We start from the raw sequence: 19,787 nt of genomic DNA, 5'->3' as shown, positions 1-19,787 counted from the left end.
GCCCAGCGCTGCAGGGTGCTCCGAGCCCTCGGCGCTGCGGAGCGCTCCTCTCTGCAGCTGCCGGTTCCGGTGGCGGGGCGGCAGGCAAAAAAGAAAAAAAGAGGCCAGGCCGCTGCGCTCCGCCTGGCGCTGCGGAGCGCTCCGCTCTGCAGCCGCCGGTTCCGGTGGCGGGGCGGCAGGCTGCCTCGGGCAGGCAATAAAAGAGAGGCCAGGCTGCCGGCTCGGGCGCGCGGAGCACCCAGAGCCTCTGAGAGCCAGCAGGAGGCTTGCCGGGTCGTCGCCCAGCAGCGCGCGCGGAGCGCCCTGAGCCTCCGGCAGCCAGCAGCAGCAACAACAATCCTAGAGGCTCGGAGCGCTCCGCGCGCGCTGCTGGGCGACGACCCGGCAAGCCGCCTCCTCGTCCTGCTGGCTCTCAGAGGCTCGGGGTGCTCCGCGCGCACTGCTGGATGCCGACCTGGCAAGCTGCCTCCTGCTCTTGCCGGCTCCCAGAGGCTCGGGGCACTGCACCATGCCTCAGCCCCCACAGCACTGAGCGCGCCTCCTTCGCCTCCTCTTCCCCAGCCTGCGCTCGAAGCCACGGTGCATGCAGCCGCCTGCTGCCCAGACTTTTTGTTCTCCGCCCCTCCGTCTCGCCCACCTCGAGCCTCACATTGTTTGCCTCTTCGCCCGCAACTCCCTCCCGAGACACGGAAAGCTGCTTTGCGTGGCAGCATCTACTGAAAAGCAGTCTACTCTCGCGCCCCCTTGCCTCCCCCCCTCAGGAGTCCAGCACAAGGTCCGGCACTGAGCTCTGCCTGCGGGGCCCCGAGGATCCGCGCACACCCTTGCCTCCCCCTCGGCGGCCCTGCTCGGCGGCAGCCCACGCCGCTTGCCGGACACCCCTCTTCGCTGTGACTTCTTTCTCTGCTTTACTTCTTATTTCTATACTCTTGCCGCGGCCAGCGTGCTGGGTCCCTCTGGCTGGCTGGGGCACTCAGCGGTCTCGCTCCTCGGAGGTATGGCTTATTTTCGGGGTATGGCTTATATTTCCTAAATGCTTAAAATCCTGCTATGGCTTATATAATGACTACGTCTTAAAATAGGGGAAACACGGTACATCAAGTGACTGCAGCGGCCTTCATAGTCTTCCTATATTTTGGCAAGAACAACAAAAGGAGTATTAGACAAGGTAACATTCTTCCACAAGCACAAATGTATTGTCCTTGCCCTCATATGGAAATAATAGATCTGCAGAGATTATAATGTTGAGCATAATAGAGTTGATGGTTTCTCAGCTATGGCTGTGTGAATGTAGCAAAAGTCCTAAGTGCGGTCTTAAATGTGCAACTGTGGGAGTCAAACAGCTTTGTCAGGCCAGGTTTTCCTTACAGAGCGGTCTTAGTTCATGTAGCTGGGTTTTAAAACTGTTCTGGGCCCCGTTAAATTGTATTCCAGACACCACAGAGCATCTTACCCAAATGTATTCTGTGGCCTCTGCTCCCCTTCCTACCAACAGCTGCTTCTGGTTTGAGATTTTTACATGGAGAAGTGGGGGGTGGGGTGGGGAGAAAAAATAGTTCTAATAGTACAGAGACAATTTGCTCTCATGTTTTATCCCAACATATTAAAGGCTAGATTAAGAGATGCTGGTTCATCTGCTTCAAAAGAGAGAAGATTACATGTAACCATAAACTGTCCTATTTAACGTTAAAAGGCTTGGTTTTATGAGGCCATTGGCGTGCATCTGCCGAAGCAAAGCTTGCAGCCTTGGCTTCCAGAACTTGATTTTATTAGAAATGCATGGCCAGTCTTAATGGGGGAGAGGACACAGCACACAAGCTTAATCGGGAGATAATTTGAAGCCACTGAATTAAATTAACAAAGATTGGTCTAACTCTACAAACAGAACATCTTCTGGGGCATATCGCAAGCTGGTTCAGGTTGTGGCCTTAAACCTTGGTGATAAGATTGGGATAAAATTGCCTAATCCAATTGGACTGAAACCCTGGTTAGCCTTGGCTGTGATCAACATTACTACCACTAAAACACAGCCTGGTGCACATGTTGTCATCTTTGAAGTGCAGGCTTAGGAATTTTTATTCTCTGAGGCATTTTAAATAAAATACCTCGTTTTCACAGGTCTGATGGAAAAAGGAAGCTATGTTGCAAATTTTATTGTGTATATTTGTTCTAAATCTGTTGTTTATTTCCATTTTCATCAATTTTATTAGGTCTAAAACAAGTAGACATATGAAATTTATCAATATATAGATACAATCAACAGTTTTATTGTTTGTAGTGGTATTTCATTATGGAAATTTAATATTGTTTTATGTAAACCACTTAAAGAGTTTTCTCTCTCCGTTTAAGTAGTATATAAATCTTGTTAAATAAATAAAGAAAATTAAACTGTAACAATATATTAGACTCACATTTCTGCTTGCCTACCCAAGATTGCAGCGTGGTCCGTAGTTCAGTAGGCTACAGCAGGAATGGGGAGACTTTTTCAGCAAGAGGGCCACATTCCCTACTAGATAACCTTCAGGGGGTGTCACATGACAGTAGTGGGTGGGGCCACAAGCAAAAGTGAATGAAGTAATTACAGTGGTACCTCGGTTTATGAACACAATTGGTTCCGGAAGTCTATTCATAAACTGAAGCGTTCATAAACTGAAGCGAAATTTCCCAATGAAAGTAATGGAAAGTGGATTAATCAATTCCAGACGGGTCTGCGGAGTACTCAACCTGAAGCGTACTTAACCCGAAGCATGGGTGTAATTGGTTCTGGAAGTCTGTTCATAAATTGAAGCGTTCATAAACTGAAGCGAACTTTCCCATTGAAAGTAATGGAAAGTGAATTAATCCGTTCCAGATGGGTCAGTGGCATTCGTAAACCGAAAATTCGTAAACTGAGGTGTTCATAAACCGAGGTTCCACTGTACCAATAAAAGTTATTCTTGCAAGAGAGGTAAAAAATTCCACTGTACCAATAAAAGTTTTTCTTGCAGTTCAACAGTCAGTCTGTGAGCACTTAGAAAAGGAGGGAAACCAAGATGGTCAAGGGTCTGGAAACCAAGCCTTATGAGGAATGGTTGAAGGACCTGGGCATGTTTAGCCTGGGAAAGAGGGGACTGAGAGAAGTCACATGGAAGATGGAGCAAGCTTGTTTACTCCTGCTCTGGAGGGTATGACTCAAACCAGTGGCTTCAAGTTACAAGAAAGGAGATTCCAGCTTCCTGACAATAAGAGCTGTTTGAGAGTTGAATGGTCTCCCTCAGGAGGTTGTTGACTTTCCTTCCTTGGAGGTTTCGAAGCAGAGGTTGGATGCCCATCTGTCATGGGTGCTTTAGCTGAGATTCCTGCATTGCTGGAGGGGAGTGAACTAGATCAGTGTTTCTCAACCAGTGTGCCTCCACATGTTTTGGGACTACAACTCCCATCATCCCTAGCTAGCAAGACCAGTGGTCAGGAATGATGGGAGTTGTAGTCCCAAAACATCTGGAGGCACACTGGTTGAGAAACACTGAACTAGATCACCCTTGGGTCCCTTCCAACTCTACAGTTCTAGGATTTCTACACCCACCCACCACTCTCCATCAATCCAGGAAAGCAAAAGAAGTTATCAGAATTCAAGGAATTAATTCTATCCAGACAAAAGCACTCAAGGAGGGAGTGAAGCAAGCCAGTGAAGGCTGCAGCCTGGGAGAGAAGATGGTAATTATGGGAGGGGTGCATAGCTGCCAAGTCTCCCTTTTTTCCCGGGAAATCCCCGTTTTCCCAGCTGTTCCTAGCTAGAAAAACGGATTTTTTTGTTTTTCCCCGGTTTATTCTGGTGCGGTGGCCATTTTGGAACTGGGCAGAGCATGCTCAGAAGCGACTTTTGATGCTGCTCTGCCTAGTTCCAAAATGGCTGCAGTGCGACTTCTGGATTTTTTTTTGTTTTTCCCCGGTTTATTCTGGTGCAGTGGCCATTTTGGAACTGGGCAGAGCATGCTCAGAAGTGACTTTTGATGCTCTGCCCAGTTCCAAAATGGCTGCAGTGCGACTTCTGGCATGGTGGCCATTTTGGAACTGGGCAAAGCAGCATCAAAAGTCACTTCTGAGCATGCTCCGCCCAGTTCCAAAATGGTGACAGCGCTACTTCCGGTCTGCTATTTCCGGCCCGGTCCCTTATTTCTCTGACAGCAACTTGGCAGGTGTGGAGGGGTGTGGCCTGGAGAGAGTCCCAATAGTCAGAGGAACATGGAGGGTTGCATTTTGCCTTTTGGCCTCCCATCCCTGAGCTATAAGCAACAAAGCACAGCAAGGCACACTGTGGGGAGCGCAGCATTTGTATCGCAGGATGCAGCCATGTGGTTGGAATCTCTGCTTTAGATTTGACTTGTGGCGTACCTGCCAGCAGTAGAAAAGTTGTCACCCGTCAAGACTAATGCTTTGTGATTTCCCTGCAACCCCACCCCCCACCCAAACTCCGTCCTATTTGAAGGCTTCACTTCCCACAAATTACACCGTAATGGTAAAACCTTCCTTAAGTGAGGGCTTTGCATATTCCACAATTGTTTTGAGCCAACACAGACATTTGTATTTAACACTGAATTAGCATCATGAGACTTTCAAAGCATTTAGACAAAAGACACATTTGAGCCCCTGGTGAATAAAATTGTACAGCAAATGAGTTTTAGGACCTGGAATTTTCATCACTGCCTTTTGCAAGCATATGCTTACACAGAGAGAAAGAGAGAGAAAGAGCAAGCAAACCTCTCTCTCTCCCCAAGCCCCCTCCCCCCTCACACAAACAGCTTATCTAATGTCTGGCAGGCACCTCAATCTCCAAGCTTCTCCCCCCCCCCATGCCACTAAAATGCCCCATCCAAGGTCTTTGAAGAATGGGGACAAAGTAGGTAGAAGTAGTACATGCTGCTCTGTGGATTCTGTTCTTTCAAAATTAAAGCACAGTGTTCTCAGGAATCAGTGAAACCCTCCAAAGATAATAATAATAGCCGTGATGAGATTTGCTTCTTCCAGAAACACTGTCTTTGAGACAATCTCTTCTGTTCCTTTTGTTCTGCCTGGGATAACTAGTCTCCTTTTGTTCCCATTGGATATTTCACTGGCATATATATGGAACCCTTAACTTGAAAACAGCCATTGCAATATTTGAATGATCTAATATTTGATTTCCTACGGCAAACTAAAAGTAGGCTTCTGTATGGGATCAAATGGAGCCCAATTAAGTTATCTACATATTAAATTACACACTTTACAATAACTCCAATTACAGCTGCAATCCTACGCAAACTGAATGGAAGCCCCAAACCTAGGATTTGAAATATTCAAATTAGAAAATACATAATTTTATAGTGCATGAATAGCAGCAGGAGAGAAGCTGTAGCCGGGTCAACTGCAAAGCAGGTAAACCCTTTCTTACCACCTTCCTGCTTTGCTTTGCTACTGCTCCTCTCTGAAGGGAGAGGAGATGTTATGTATTAGTGTATATAGTTTTCCCTCAGGTCCTTGACAGTTGTTTTAGGAGGGAACTTTAGGAGGGAACTTTGAATTATGTTTGATACATTGTTTGAGCCAGCCTCTATAAAAGCAGGCCGGCTTGGCAATGCAGTTCAGTTATGGTCTGGCTTCTTGAAGAATTGCTGTGTCGTCTACCCACTATTTAGTAGGAGAGAAGCTGGACCATCTCTGGAGGCTGGTGTGCCATCTGGTGTGGTAGTGCCTGAGACCCTCCAATTTTCAAGGCGGGGGATGGACCCCGTCAAAATTCCCGGGCAGCCACGCGCATGCCACGGGGCATGCTGACATGCTGACGGGGCGGGGCTGGCGTGTGTTCTGGGGGCGGGGCGCGCTGCCCGTAGGAGTGTGGCATGATTTCTGGATGCGGGGGCACCGCCCATAGGCGGAGGGGCAGCCGCCATGGCACCCTCAGGATCACGCCGCCTGGGGCCAAGTGCCCCCATCGCCCCTCCCTTCCTACGCCCCTGTATATGGCTGGTATTTTTCCCATGGATGCTATGCTATATGAAATATTAATTTATTGTATGCCCCCCCCCATATTGTATCTCTTTCTTTGCTGTAATATGCTTGGACACCTTTGAGTGACAAATGACTAAGAATAATTGGATATGATGATTTTGATTACAGTGGTACCTCGGGTTACAAACGCTTCAGGTTACAAACTCCGCTAACCCAGAAATAGTACCTGAGGTTAAGAACTTTGCTTCAGGATGAGAACAGAAATCGCGCGGCGGCAGCAGCAGCGGGAGACCTCATTAGTTAAAGTGGTGCTTCAGGTTAAGAACAGTTTCAGGTTAAGAACAGACCTCCGGAACAAATCAAGTTCTTAAGCAGAGATACTACTGTATATGTATAACAGAGAAGTTATGGATACAGCTGTACAGATATTACTCTGGAGCCTGTAAGAACCTCCATTGGGATATCAGGCCTGGGAAAGACCCTTGCCTGAAGCCCTGCAGAGCTGCTGAACGTCAGAGATGGATCCTTGGTGTGACTCAGTGTAAGGTGGCTTCCTATGTTTCTAAGTGCAAAGCCTACAACGGTCAGTTGTTTTGCAAGGAACTAAGGGAAATCTATCCCCCCACTAAATTTGTGGTGGACTTCTGTATATTTTCTTCTTTAGAAAAATGGGAAAGTGGAAGAGCGATGAGATATCAAATGGTATTGAATAAGGTTTTCTATTTAATGAAATATTGAATCCAATAATCAAGGAACAAGGGATTTAACAGGTTTTGGGGTTGCTGTTTTTCATACATTCAATATATTTTTACCTTTTCAATTCCTAGCTCTGCATTTATCCTCAGATTAAGCTGACAACGAGATTGCTTCAAAATGTAGCTAGAGAGCAATTACATCTTGGTATAGGCAGAAGCAGCCCAGATGTTGCTGGACTGCAACTCCCTTTATCCCTGAACCATTGGCTATGATGGCAGGGGCTGATGGGAGTTGTAGTCCTGCCACATCTGGAGTACCAAAGCAATGGGGTACCAATTGCTTTAATGCCAGGGAACTTGTTTGTATTTCTAGTAGCCAAGCCGATTGCTGACAGTGGTATGCCAACATGCGGATGGTGCCACACTGGCCAGGGCAACCATGCCAGAAAATGGAGGATGGCGCTCTTCTGTTCAAACAATACGAACCTGAGGGGATGTTTTTGGGCATCTTGTGTTCTGGGAGTAAGAGAGGCAAAGTTCAAGACACATCTCCTTGGACCATTGTTGATTGTATGGTGGCAATTTGGTTAATGTCAAAGTCTTGCTAATGTTTTGTTTGGTCTTTTTACAGCTACCTTAGTTAAGACTACTTACTGTGAATAGGGGGGGGGGAATGGTATTCCACATGAATGCTATTTATGTTTTCTGTTAAAGAGATAAACCCACTAGCTTATTAATGTCTAACAGTTTGGCCTACAACTTGTTTTATAATTTGTTCTTGGAGGAGAATGAGAATCTAACTTTTCTCCTAAGCAAACATTAAAGAAATCTTTAGTTTTACCTTAGACTTCGTTCCAAGGCTAAAAACAATCCAGTTTCTGGAGAAAAATTTAAATAGCCAATATCCTGCATTTTTTGCTCCAGTTTTGTTTCTTTTTTTAAAACAAAATCAGTAAATGAATCTTCTGTAGAAGCTGTCTGTGGTCTGTTCCTAACTTTTTTTTCTTTCTTAATAATTTTTATTATTTTTTCACAAATAAACATAGTCAAAATTTCAACAGAAACACAACATAAACATATATATTATATCCCAAATTATACATTTTTAGGGATATCTCGTTTAGTTACAACATATTCAACATTTGTTCTGCCGAACTCGACTTCCCCTTTCCCCCAACTTTGGTTTTATTTATCAAGTTTTTCTGCTTGCGCTCTTATAAATCCATTTCTTATTTGTTTAATTATATCTTGTCCTCTTCTATATAATCTCTATTATTACAGATGCAGGTGTTACAAAATCACTATAGGCGTTATTGATGTTTTGCAGTACGTTTTAAGATATTCCACAAATTTACCCCATTCTTTCTGGATTTTCTGATCTTTTTGATCTCTTACCCTTCCAGTCAATTTAGCCAGTTCTATGTGCTCTACCATTTTACCTCTCCAATCCTCTACTGATGGAATCTCAGTTGTTTTCCACTTCTGAGCTAGAAGCACTCTGGCTGCTGTGGTGGCATACATAAATATTCTTACATCTTCCTTTCTTATAGTATTTCACTTCCTATTAAACCCAACAAAAACAGCTCAGGTTTCTTCAGGAATGTGTATTTTAACAATCTTTTTAACTCATTGTAGATCAGCTCCCAAAAGGGCTTAACTATTTTACATTGCCACCACATACGATATATATCGCCACCCTCCTTGCACTTCCAGCATTTTTTGTCCTTTTTCTTATATATCTTCGCTAATTTGACTGGGGTCAAATACCAACAATACATTTTCATAATATTTTCTTTTAGTATCGTACATGCGGTAAACTTGATGTTATAATTCCATAATTTCAACCAGAGATCAATTTCGATGTTATGACCAATGTCCCTTGCCCATTTAATCATAACATCCTTTGTTTCCTCATCCTTGGTGTTCCATTCGAGAATAAAGTCATACATTTTCGACAACATCCTTTTCTCTCCTTCCACCGTTCCTAACTTTTCTTTTTAAAAGGTTTAAACTGAAGGAACCAAGCCATTAACACAGCGCTGAGACAGAGCAGCTGCCATACAAGATGCCAAAGAATACTTAAGCAAGTGTTGGCAATGTAGAGAGAACAGAGAAGCTCAGGCAATGAAATCTGGATGATAAGCAGTTTCTCTTCAGAGAGTGGTCATCACCTGGGCCTCAAAGAGGCTGAACAAGACTTTGGTCAAAGGCCACACGAGGATCTTATAATGCCTGCCACCTGGCTCTCATATTACCATAAGTGCTTATGGAATAAACATGAAAAATTGGGCTATGAGCCAGTAAGAAAGGTTTCCACTGTATAAAAAGGGGCAGCACTCCTAAAAGAAATAGTACTATTCGCAAATGGTTTACTGGAGGCAGATAAATTTGCTCGGTGTGTTTCTGTAGCATAACATCATTGAAGCAAGTTGTACGTTTAACCTGAAGTGGCAAACATTCCCAAGTGACAATGAAAATATGCTATCAGCATTAAGTGGAACGTAGTATATATATAATGTTCCTAAATTTATGCAGACACACTGTTAGTTCTCTGAAAGAACATTTCAAAAAGTCAGATTGTTCTGGGGCTACTATGCTACAGATTGCCACATTATGAAAACATAAAGCTACATCAACATACTGTTTCAGTTTCCACTGGCCAGCCATGGTGTTGTGGGATTGTGTGAGAGTTTGCAGAAGCTTTCCTCCTTACCTGGTACTAAGCTGTGCTGCTACACTGCTGTCACCATGCTTTGGCTTAGTGCATGGGTTGGCAAACTAAGGCCTGAGGGCCGGATCAGCCCCAATTGCCTTCTGGATCTGGTCAGTGGATGATCCAGGAATCGCCGCATCATGGATCACCAATGTATGTGTTCTCATCTCTCCCACCCTCTCCCTCACACAACGGTGCCGCCTCCGCCTCCCTCCCTCCTCCTGGCTTCTCCCCGCCCTGCCTAGAGGAGGAAGGGGGCTGGGCTTTGTTGGTGCCAGCAGCACCAGCAGCAGCGCTCAAGCGGCCACCATTTTAAGCAGCCCCTCTCTGGAGCCCTTTTGCCCTCCACTCATCGTCCCACCGCCAGCCCCTGCTGCTCACAAGACACAGGTAAGCAGCCACCAAAAATATATATACGGTAGTCCAGGCCCCCACAAGGTCTGAGGGACAGTGGACCGGCCTCCACCACCCTCTAATAAAGCCCCAGGGATGCGTGTAAAAGAGAGCAACTTGAAAAAACTACTATAAAAAGTATGTTTTGGCATGCTATGGTCCATGGGGTCACGAAGAGTCGGACACGACTAAACGACTAAACAACAACAATAAAAAGTATGCGACTCTTCCTGGTGTTACTTCTAGTATTATTAATAATTAAATTCATCCGAAGATCATGCTGACAACTTGACACTTCACGTGTTTCTAGTATTAACAGTGGAAGTCTGAAGTGAAGTGAGAGTACTGTAGTTCATTTTGCGCCGCCTTCTTCCTGGAGCTGCACTGGTGCAGGAAGGGAAGATGGCATTTCTGTGTTTGCAAATGTTACCAAGGCTGAATCCACACATATATTTTTAAAAAAACGCTGTGAAAATGCTTTTAAAAAAAGTTTTAAAATATATATTGAATTTGCCATTAGCTCACCATCGCCATCTAGTGTCACATTTGTATAAGGCACTTAAAATATATTTGCAGCTGTATAGCTGAGTCCCTAGAATAGGGATGGTGGAGAATTCTGATGGAGATTGCTGGTGTTCCCTTATTCATCACAAGTCCAGAATGGAAACAAATCCAGCAAATATGTTTGGTATTCACTGTCTGCAAAAGATACATAGTTCATGACATTCCCTCCATCCCATTTGCATTGCATTTCTTTTGCATTGGAATGAATTGGTGTGGAATAATGTAATAATTTGATTCTGCCACAGCAGACAGCAAGATGAATAACATGGCTTTTGTGGGAAACCAAACTGCAGCGGAATGGAGACAGTACTGCAAGTGAGGAACACCGGCTGGAACAGAAATTGTGCATTCTTACATCCCTAGCTTATAATCACAGAAGGAACAACACTGCAATGGCTCCCAGCCATAACACTAATGTCAGGAGGGGTCCTAATAAATCTGCAACTTGAATGTGTGTCACTATAATTCATTTATATGGTGTTCTCCTTGACTTTCAGGGTTTGGGGGCTCTTATAGCCTGTATACAGCGTGGGTGGCACTGTGGGTTAAACCACAGAGCCTAGGGCTTGCCAATCAGAAGGTTGGCGGTTTGAATCCCCGTGACGGGGTGAGCTCCCGTTGTTCAGTCCCTGCCCTGCCAACCTAGCAGTTCGAAAGCACGTCAAAGTGCAAGTGGATAAATAGGTACTGCTGTAGTGGAAAAGTAAACGGTGTTTCCGTGCGCTGCTCAGAAGCTTACCTTCCAAGTTCCGGACTGCAGAATCCGGGACCGGCAGCCATTTTACACCAGAAGTTGCGTCGATGTAACTTCCGGTGTTGCTTTGCCCTTCTATGGGCACCCAAAATGGCCGCCGCCGGATTCAAAAGTCACTTGTACGCATGTCAGGAAGTGTGCCGACGCAACTTCCGGTGTCGCTTCGCCCATCTATGGGCACCAAAATGGCCGCCGCCAACACTGGAAGTCACGTCTATGCACTTCCGGACATGCGTAGATGCGATTTTTGAAGCTGGCGGCGGCCATTTTTGGTGCCCATAGAAGGGCAAATTGGAAAGAAAAAAAATGGCCGCCGGCAGGAGAAAATAATGGAGAAAAACGGGAGACGAAGTGATACGGGGGACCACCGGGAAAAGGTAAGAAAAAAGGGGTTTTCCCGGGGAAAACGGGAGACTTGGCAGCTATGCTCAGAAGCGGTTTAGTCATGCTGGCCACATGACCTGGAAGCTGTACGCCGGCTCCCTCGGGCTATAGAGCGAGATGAGCGCCACAACCCCAGAGTCGTCTGCGACTGGACCTAATGATCAGGGGTACCTTTACCTTTATAGCCTGTATGGGTCTCAGAAATATCAACTGCAATAACACCACTATCCAAGATGAAAGTAACAACTTCACTATGGGCACCAGTAAATTGAATTCTTCAAAGCACACTCAATACAGCTGCTGCACCAGCTTGGAAGAATATAAATTGGCAAGTACAATTTTCTTGCTCTTTCATCTCAACATATAAGTTTTTGAATAACGTTAAAATAAATGGCATTCAGAGCTTTTTTTGATAAAATATTTTATTAATAATAATAAAGATACAAAAATACCAACTTTAATGGCTAGTGAAGATGCCCTTAGTTACGGAATTATTGTAAAGTCAGAACCATAGTGTTAAACAGATTTCTAACATCAACCAGCAGCATCTATTAATAGAGGAAAATATTGAAGGAAAGTTAATCTGTGTTCCATTTACAGCTCTGTAAAAGTGGAGTGGCACTCAATGACTGTAAAAAGAAATAACATGGCTCCTTTCACCAAAAGGCCAACACTCACAAATCAATAATATACTGGCAAACAGGGGGGGGGGAGCAATTTTAATATGGCAAAATATATAATCATAAATCAAATGAACTGAAATCTATTGATTTCCCAGGGGATGAGCTGACCCATAATCTTTCATATTTTTATTAGAAAGGACACTACAATCCCACTAACGTGAAAGCAAGTGAGCAAAAACCTCTGCTTTCTAAATACCACCTGAGGCAGTGTGAATAGTAAAACCAATACAAAAACACAGAAATAAATGAAAATGTCTTTTTTTTTCCTTGGAAAAAGCTATTCATCTTCTGCATCTTCCAAGCCCAGTTCCACACACAAAACACATCTATGAATTTCAAGCAATGAATGCTCAATTATGATTTTGACCTCAAATAAAAAACGTATGTGCCCTATTTTTCCAATAGCTGTTCATGTCAATATCCCCACCATGTTTTTTTACAGAATGATAATAGCCACAGATTAAAAGATTAAATATTTCAAGGAGCACAGAGCTGCCCACTGGCAACTGCAGCCCTGAGATGAATTCCCTCTTCTTGTTCTACTCAACCATGCCCTGATATCATTTAAGCCACAAGGGGACTGGAACATGGGGCAAGTTGTATTCAGTTTACTAAGGGGGAAGCTGGGCAATTGACACAGGCTGTCACTTTTGTTGTTGGATTCTTCATGTTTCTCGTAAAGTTGAGATATGCCCTAAGTTGTACTGCACACTCCAAAAGCTCAATGAGAGAGTTGCATCACAATAATAAAACAGCACATACACAATCCAAAAGTGTACACACACACACACACACACACACACACACACACACACACACACCAGAAAAAAAACAACTGACACAACTGAAACCTGCTTTGTAGTCTGCACTGCCAGGACTGATGAGGAAAACTTGTTATTCACTTGACAAGCTTTCCATCAGTTGTCGAGGTATAGTAGAAAAAGAACGGTTACTAATTACATAATTGCTTGACAGTGTCCTTCTTAGCAATAGTTCTGCAATTGTAACACTTGCATGGGGAAGTACCATGGGTACCAACAAGCAATATCCACAGGAATAAATGATGCACAAACTCTTTGCCCTTTGTGCAAAGAAGCTGTTTCGTTTCCCTAGATTTGTTTTTCAGATTCCAACGCTAGCAAAAAGAAAAGGCCAAGGGCCAAGGGCCAATTAACACACTTTTTTCCTATCCCTCCAATCCAGCTTTCTTGAACATCCATCTCCAGCTACTTGCTGGACCATGTGAAAAACACAGGACCAAACTATGACTCCCCCCCACCCCCAGACCGGCTTGAAAGAGGGGAGGATTTAGATCAGGGAAATGGGATAAATGTCAAGTATCGGGGCACCACTTTTCTAATCCTTAAACCAGACTCATGGGGCTGATAATTAGTGAAACAAAAATTTCAGGCATGCCTGATCACAAGCTCATACCAATGACAAACTTAGTTGGTCTCTAAGGTGCTACTGGAAGGAATTTTTTTTATTTTGTTTCGACTACAGCAGACGAACATGGCTATCTACCTGTAACTAGAACACAAAGATTCTAGGTATGCCTAGCATTACTCACAGACCAGAATCCTACTAACTGTAAAATGATTTTAGGAAGCACAAAGGCTCTTTTGGCTTGTTTTTTTAATTGAACAACAGCCCTCCAATGCCTCACAGCAAACTCTCTTTGAAATGGAGGGCAGTTTTAAAATTCTACTGTTACATGACCTGTGATTTGAGAGGGGGTGATTACGTAGCTGTTTGTAAAAATAATACAAAACCCAGTTAGATTTGCACATGGTTTGCACTAACCTAAGCAGCTCTTAGGTCATATTTTGCAGGTTTAATGCATGATTTGCATTATCTGCTGTGCAGAGCTTCCCTCCCTTAGATCCAAAAAATACTGGCACACCTGAGAGTGTGCAGTGGAATTTCAGTAGTCAATCACACTGTTTGCAACTGTGACTGCATTACATGACAACAGCTTGCTACCAGGAGCCACAAGGCTGGGTGCTGTTTGAACTGCTCCAGTCAGTCATTAACAGTCACAACTGCAATGCGCAAAGCCTATGAAACCATGCAGGCTCCACCAAAGCACACTTTGTGTTTGCTGGCCCTCACTTGCCTGAATTAGAGGGGATCAAAACAATTTACAGACTGTACATGACAAATGCCTGGTCGATATAGTACATATCGCCACATGTGTGCATACCAGGAGATGATCAGGACAGAAAAGGTACTGTGTGAATGAGCCCCACCCAACAAAAAGCTCAAAAGCCTGATAGGCAAGAACTTACTGTACAGAAGTATTAAGTTCTAAATTATAGACTCTGTGCAATGCATTCTACTGAGACTTCACCCAAAACAAATCCTTTCGAAAGCCTTACATGTATAACCCACCCACTCCCACATATATTCGTATATCTATATATCTATGGTTGCATTGTCTTCTGCACAGCAGAAGTTTATATTTCAGAAACACTTTTATTACACTGAAAGAAATGTTTGCACACATAATACAAAATGCCTGCATGTATAATATATAGCGTACATAAGTCTTGATAGAAATGCAGAGTGATTGACATGTTCATTTCATTATAGCCCCCCTTCTCTGCTTCTGCCTGGCAGATCTATCAGTCAACCAAGTCACTGCACAAGCAAAACCTTCCCTCCTTCTCTTCCCTCTGCATGTGCCTCCTGCTTTCTGAAATCTGGTCTAGGGTTCCCCCAACCCTTGAGACCATATGGGGAGCATGTGTGGGGAGGGGAGGGAGAGAAGTCCTGTTGCACAACCAGTGGTTGTTCCACTTACGCAATTTTTTGTTGTTGGATATAACCCAGAACTTTTCTAGGGAAAGAGTTTCACAATATCTTACAACTTCATAACCCTGTTAAATTGAAGTAATGGATTTATATAGGTTGGTTAACGGTTTATGGGTTGGGTTCGACCCCAATTCAAGCGTACAAGTTTCAAAAAGGCATGTTAATACTATATTTCATGTCTCCCTGTGTCTGTGCATGCACACCAAATTCAGAAATTCCAATTTCATAATTCATACCCCATTTTTGATTTGAATGTGTGTAGGATGCGGGTGGCGCTGTGGTCTAAACCACAGAGCCTAGGGCTTGCCAATTAGAAGGTTGACGGTTCAAATCCCCGCAATGGGGTGAGCTCCCATTGCTCGCTCCCAGCTCCTGCCCACCTAGCAGTTCAAAAGCACATCAAAGTGCAAGTAGATAAATAGCTACCGCTCCAGCGGGGAGGTAAACGGCATTTCTGTGTGCTGCTCTGGTTCGCCAGAAGCGGCTGAGTCATGCTGACCACATGACCCAGAAGCTGTCTGCGGACAAATGCCAGCTCCCTTGGCCTATAGAGCGAGGTGAGCGCTGCAACCCCAGAGTAGTCCGTGACTGGACCTAACGGTCAGGGGTACCTTTACCCTTACCTAAATTTTTAAAATTCATTATTTCTATTAAAAGTTCTGTTGCGTAATTATAGACATTTTTACCTAAAAGACAGCAGAAGCAAACAAAAGCCCCACATATATTTTGTTTTCTTGGTCTGATACTAAGGAAAATAGTGTTCAGGCAAATAAGGTTTGCTTCACACATCCTATTTTCCACGTGTTTGGAGAATTACTTTTGAGCGTGATTATGACAAACAGATGTTTCAACACTGAAGTGACATGCAGATCCACTTGTCAATGAAAACCAGTATCAATATGGGCTCTCCAAGTTTGCTGACATGTGACAGTGAAGCAGCACCCCCTCATTTTGACACAAGGATGTGTATCTAATTCTCTGCACCAGCCGTCCATAATGGGATTGTAAATAACAGGAACAGACCAAACTTTCTAAGGGTGTCAGTATAACTTCAGCCATGCAAGCTGCACCTCACTGTTATGCCTTACTGTGGAGCGTTTTATCAGTTTTTTAAATGCAAGCAAACATTCTTTAGTGAGAATTCCCACATTTAAAATGCTTATCTTTCAAAGCTGTATGTAGCTGTAAATGCATTCTGCAATTCCATTCTGTATAGGAAATTTATTGCTTATCCTGGATAACTAAACTAGGGATGGTGGCAAAATTCACTGCAAGCAAACCAAGCACTGAATTGTCCCATAATCTGCTTGTCTGCTCTCTTTATGAAGCAGTTTTGCTTGCAACGACTATCTGTGGATTTTCCCAATTATTTTAAAGAGTTTTTCAAATATGATATTTGTTCTGAAAGATTTAGTCAGCTACTGTCATCACCAACACTTCAAAGTGACTTTACACATAGTATGGTAGACTGCTATTCAAGGAGCACATCAAGAACTCCACTGGGCACAAAGAATTAGTTGCGTACATCTTTGGATCCCTGCCCACCCACTGAGAGAAATGACACTGCTTTTTGCTTGTTGGAACCCATTCATTGACTCCTCTGGATTATATTTTCATTATTGCAAATATGTATAGAAAACCTAACTAGTTCAAAAATACAATAGTAATAATGGCTTATAAAATGTTATCAACAACATTTTAAGCATCCCTATTAATTTAGGGTTTTTCTTTTCTTTTTTAAGAGTGTAAAACGGAGAACATACAGTGAACTCCCAGAAACATTTTGTGCAAGTGATTCCCTCCAAAATCAGAAATTGTAGCCTGTGGAACTAAACTGGGTTATAAATCCAAGCAACTGTTTACAAAGGGGATTGAAATATAATTCCATTTTGCTTTTAGTAGGAGAAAGAATCAGCTGTGGCTGATGCATGCATTTATCATTGCCCTAAAGAAGTATTAAGAGGCTTACATAAGTATGGAAAAAATATTGTAAATTTCAAATTATGTTCATGTCTCATCAACCAGCTGACGTAACCAGCAGCATATAAGAAATTGGGCATTCTAATTCCACAGAACCCATCTTCATCCAGCACTCACATTTTGAAATTCTGCTTTCCCATTCAAGTATTATCAGGAAATAGGTCACCATACTTGCTTAAACCACAGTTCATATAACGCACCGACAGACTCAACATGACAGAAATATCCATAAATATCAGCAAAACCTGACTATCAAGCAGTACTTGATTGTTGCCGTTTGTTTAAAGAATCAAAGAACCTTCCATTACACTTTGATTTCATTACTTCCCAAAATGTTCGAACAACTGGAATTTGCTTTCTTGGCTGGAATGTTCAGCTATGATCTGAACGTCATTAAGATTTTATGTATCCATCGGGTGTAAAAGGCCACCCTGACAAAAATCCCAGGTCGCCTGAGATTTGCACATCCACGCCCAGGAATGATCACACCCATTACTATTTTACTTCTGTTTTGCTCGCAGACCAATGGACCGCCATAATCCCGCTAGAAAGAAAGGAAAGAAAAAAAGAAGAAAATAAATAAAAGGGTACCTATATTATAACAGAGCAAAAAATAAAAACTATCTAATATATGCTTTACAAGATCTTTATGTGTATCATCAGGTGACTGACCACCCTAGTCCATTCAACAGGTTATAAGAAAAATGCCTCATTGCAATTTAAACTTGCTCCACTGAAATCAAAGGCAAAGCTTTCACTAATTTCAGTGGTGCTAGAACATTATGTATCTACTAGTATCATGAAGCCCGTTAAAATAACGGGTGCTAGAGCAGACCTGAAGCGGCGGGTGTGCGCTCCAAGTCCCAACAGATAGAACTGACCCAATTGGGTGGGAGTTAGGAGAAGGCCTCGCTTTCTTTCCTCCTCCACCTAGGCCAGCAAGCGGCCCTACGAATTCCCTTCCCGGACCTCCTACCTCAGCCCGGCTCGAGCACCGCAGTGGCCTGCCCGTCTCATTCTCTCTCCCACCAGCATCGCTCCTCACGCAGATGAGCCGCCAAGCCGCGCCCTGAGGAGGCCAGGCCCGCCTCTCCCATCAGGGCCTACAAAGAAGAAGCAGCACCCAGCGAAGGGCAACGGGCGGTCCTCGTGCCCGCCTCGCCGCCTCAGCCTGGCTCGTCTCCCTGCCGGGCCGAGCGGGTGCCAAGCTCCCCACTACGAAGTGTCTCTGCCCTCCAAGTCCCAACGGCTGTTCGTGGGGCACATGCGCAGTAGCGTAATCCCACGGACACACGTACTGGACGCAGAGACACTTGGATATTATTATATAGGATGTAACTAATTCTATCAAAATATAGGCTAAGCGATTCAGCATCAAAACAGGCTCTGATCAGGTGTGGACCAGCTCATGTACTCTAGTTTGAAAGAAGAACTTCAGCAGTTCATAATGCTTGCCTCCAATTTAAGTTTTTTAATATTACAACTCTAGGGAAGAAGATGTAAGAAGCTATTCTACAGATTTCTACATTGAGCCGATGTAGTGTAGACATTTGAGAGCGTGATTAGGACTAGGGAGATCAAGGTTCAAATCCCTTCTCAGCTGTGAAGCTCAGTAGGTGAATTCCAGCTAGTTATCCTCTCTCAGCCTGACCAATATCAGAGTGTGGTTTTGAAGATAAAATGGGTGGAGAGGGATTCCTGTAAATCTACGAAGGAGGGTAGGATATAAGTAAATAAGCCAACAGAATTGTACCTCACAAGTTCCACTGCCAATGCTCTCAGCCTTAGCACACATTTCTGACTCTTTCACGACTATATTTGTTCCAAAATCCTGACTGCAGCGCTCATTTCCCATGATGATCATATTTGCTTCTCGAAGTCTCCCATCAAAGGGTGCATCTGAAACTCAAAAGCAGAAATGAGAATATGCTGTTGTTTACTGTCCCTCAACAATGAAGACCATGTTTTTCTAACAAAAAACAAGTTCCCAAATATGGATGCTATATTGGTTCAAATAAAGAAGCATAACACAGAAGAAGAGGAGTTTGGATTTGATATCCCACTTTATCACTACCTGAATGAGTCTCAAAGTGGCTAACAATCTCCTTTCCCTTCCTCCTCCACAACAAACACTCTGTGAGGTGAGTGGGGCTGAGAGACTTCAGAGAAGTGTGACTAGCCCAAGGTCACCCAGCAGCTGCAGGTGGAGGAGCGGGGAAGCGAACCTGGTTCCCCAGATTACGAGTCTACTGCTCTTAACCACTACACCACACAGAGTTTGACTTTGCTAAAAAACAAAAATAATTAATGCGCATTTTGAGAGAGATGTTACCATGTTAAGTCTATATAAAGTTGTAATTCTAAAATCATCTCCTCAAAAGCAATTCCACTGAACCCATTTGACTAGGTACTAGAACAATAAATCAAGTTAACTGATCTGCTTCCTGACCACACCTGATCAATGCCAGGAGCACAGCAAAAGAGATTTTTCCATACCACACACACAACTAAATCACAACCTGCCATACTTGCCCCCTACTGGCGGGTTAGTTAATCAAAATTTTCAGGTGTGAGTTTACGAGGCAGGTGGTGCAGTGGAAGCCACATCAAACAAGCCATGCTGTGCATGTGCCACAGATGACGTCTCCCTCTCTGCAGCACTGAATGTCATGCTGGAAGTCCAGGTTTGGTGGAGGAACTCTAGATGAGCCATTGGCCTGATCTAGCAGGCTATTCTTACATAGAGGCCAGACAATAGTTTGGGAGGAAAAAAATAGGCCAACTTTTTAAAAGTACGATAAAGAAGACAACCATTTGGTCATCTCTGTGTTGTTGCTGCTGCT

The 19,787-nt window shown here is 43.8% G+C and overlaps 1 protein-coding gene across 4 annotated transcripts in view; it reads right to left on the bottom strand.

Moving 5' to 3' along the window:
* Positions 1–12,577: 12,577 nt before the first annotated feature.
* HGF (hepatocyte growth factor) overlaps positions 12,578–19,787 on the bottom strand; it is a 59,128-nt gene continuing 51,918 nt past the window's right edge. For all 4 annotated transcript variants that reach the window (XM_035128210.3, XM_035128211.3, XM_035128212.3 and 1 more), the window contains exons 17-18: positions 18,698–18,843; positions 12,578–17,488 (exon numbers count right to left, since the gene is read on the bottom strand). In XM_035128210.3, the coding sequence (XP_034984101.1) occupies positions 17,321–17,488; positions 18,698–18,843 (314 nt within the window). In that variant the 3' untranslated portion in view covers positions 12,578–17,320. The remainder of the gene's footprint in view (positions 17,489–18,697; positions 18,844–19,787) is intronic.

The sequence above is a fragment of the Zootoca vivipara genome, chromosome 9 (genome assembly GCF_965207765.1).
Source record: "Zootoca vivipara chromosome 9, rZooViv2.hap1.1, whole genome shotgun sequence".
NCBI classification, from domain to species: Eukaryota; Metazoa; Chordata; class Lepidosauria; order Squamata; family Lacertidae; genus Zootoca; species Zootoca vivipara.
The sequence above is the reverse complement of the archived record's forward strand: the minus strand, read 5'-3'. Positions and strand labels throughout refer to the sequence as shown.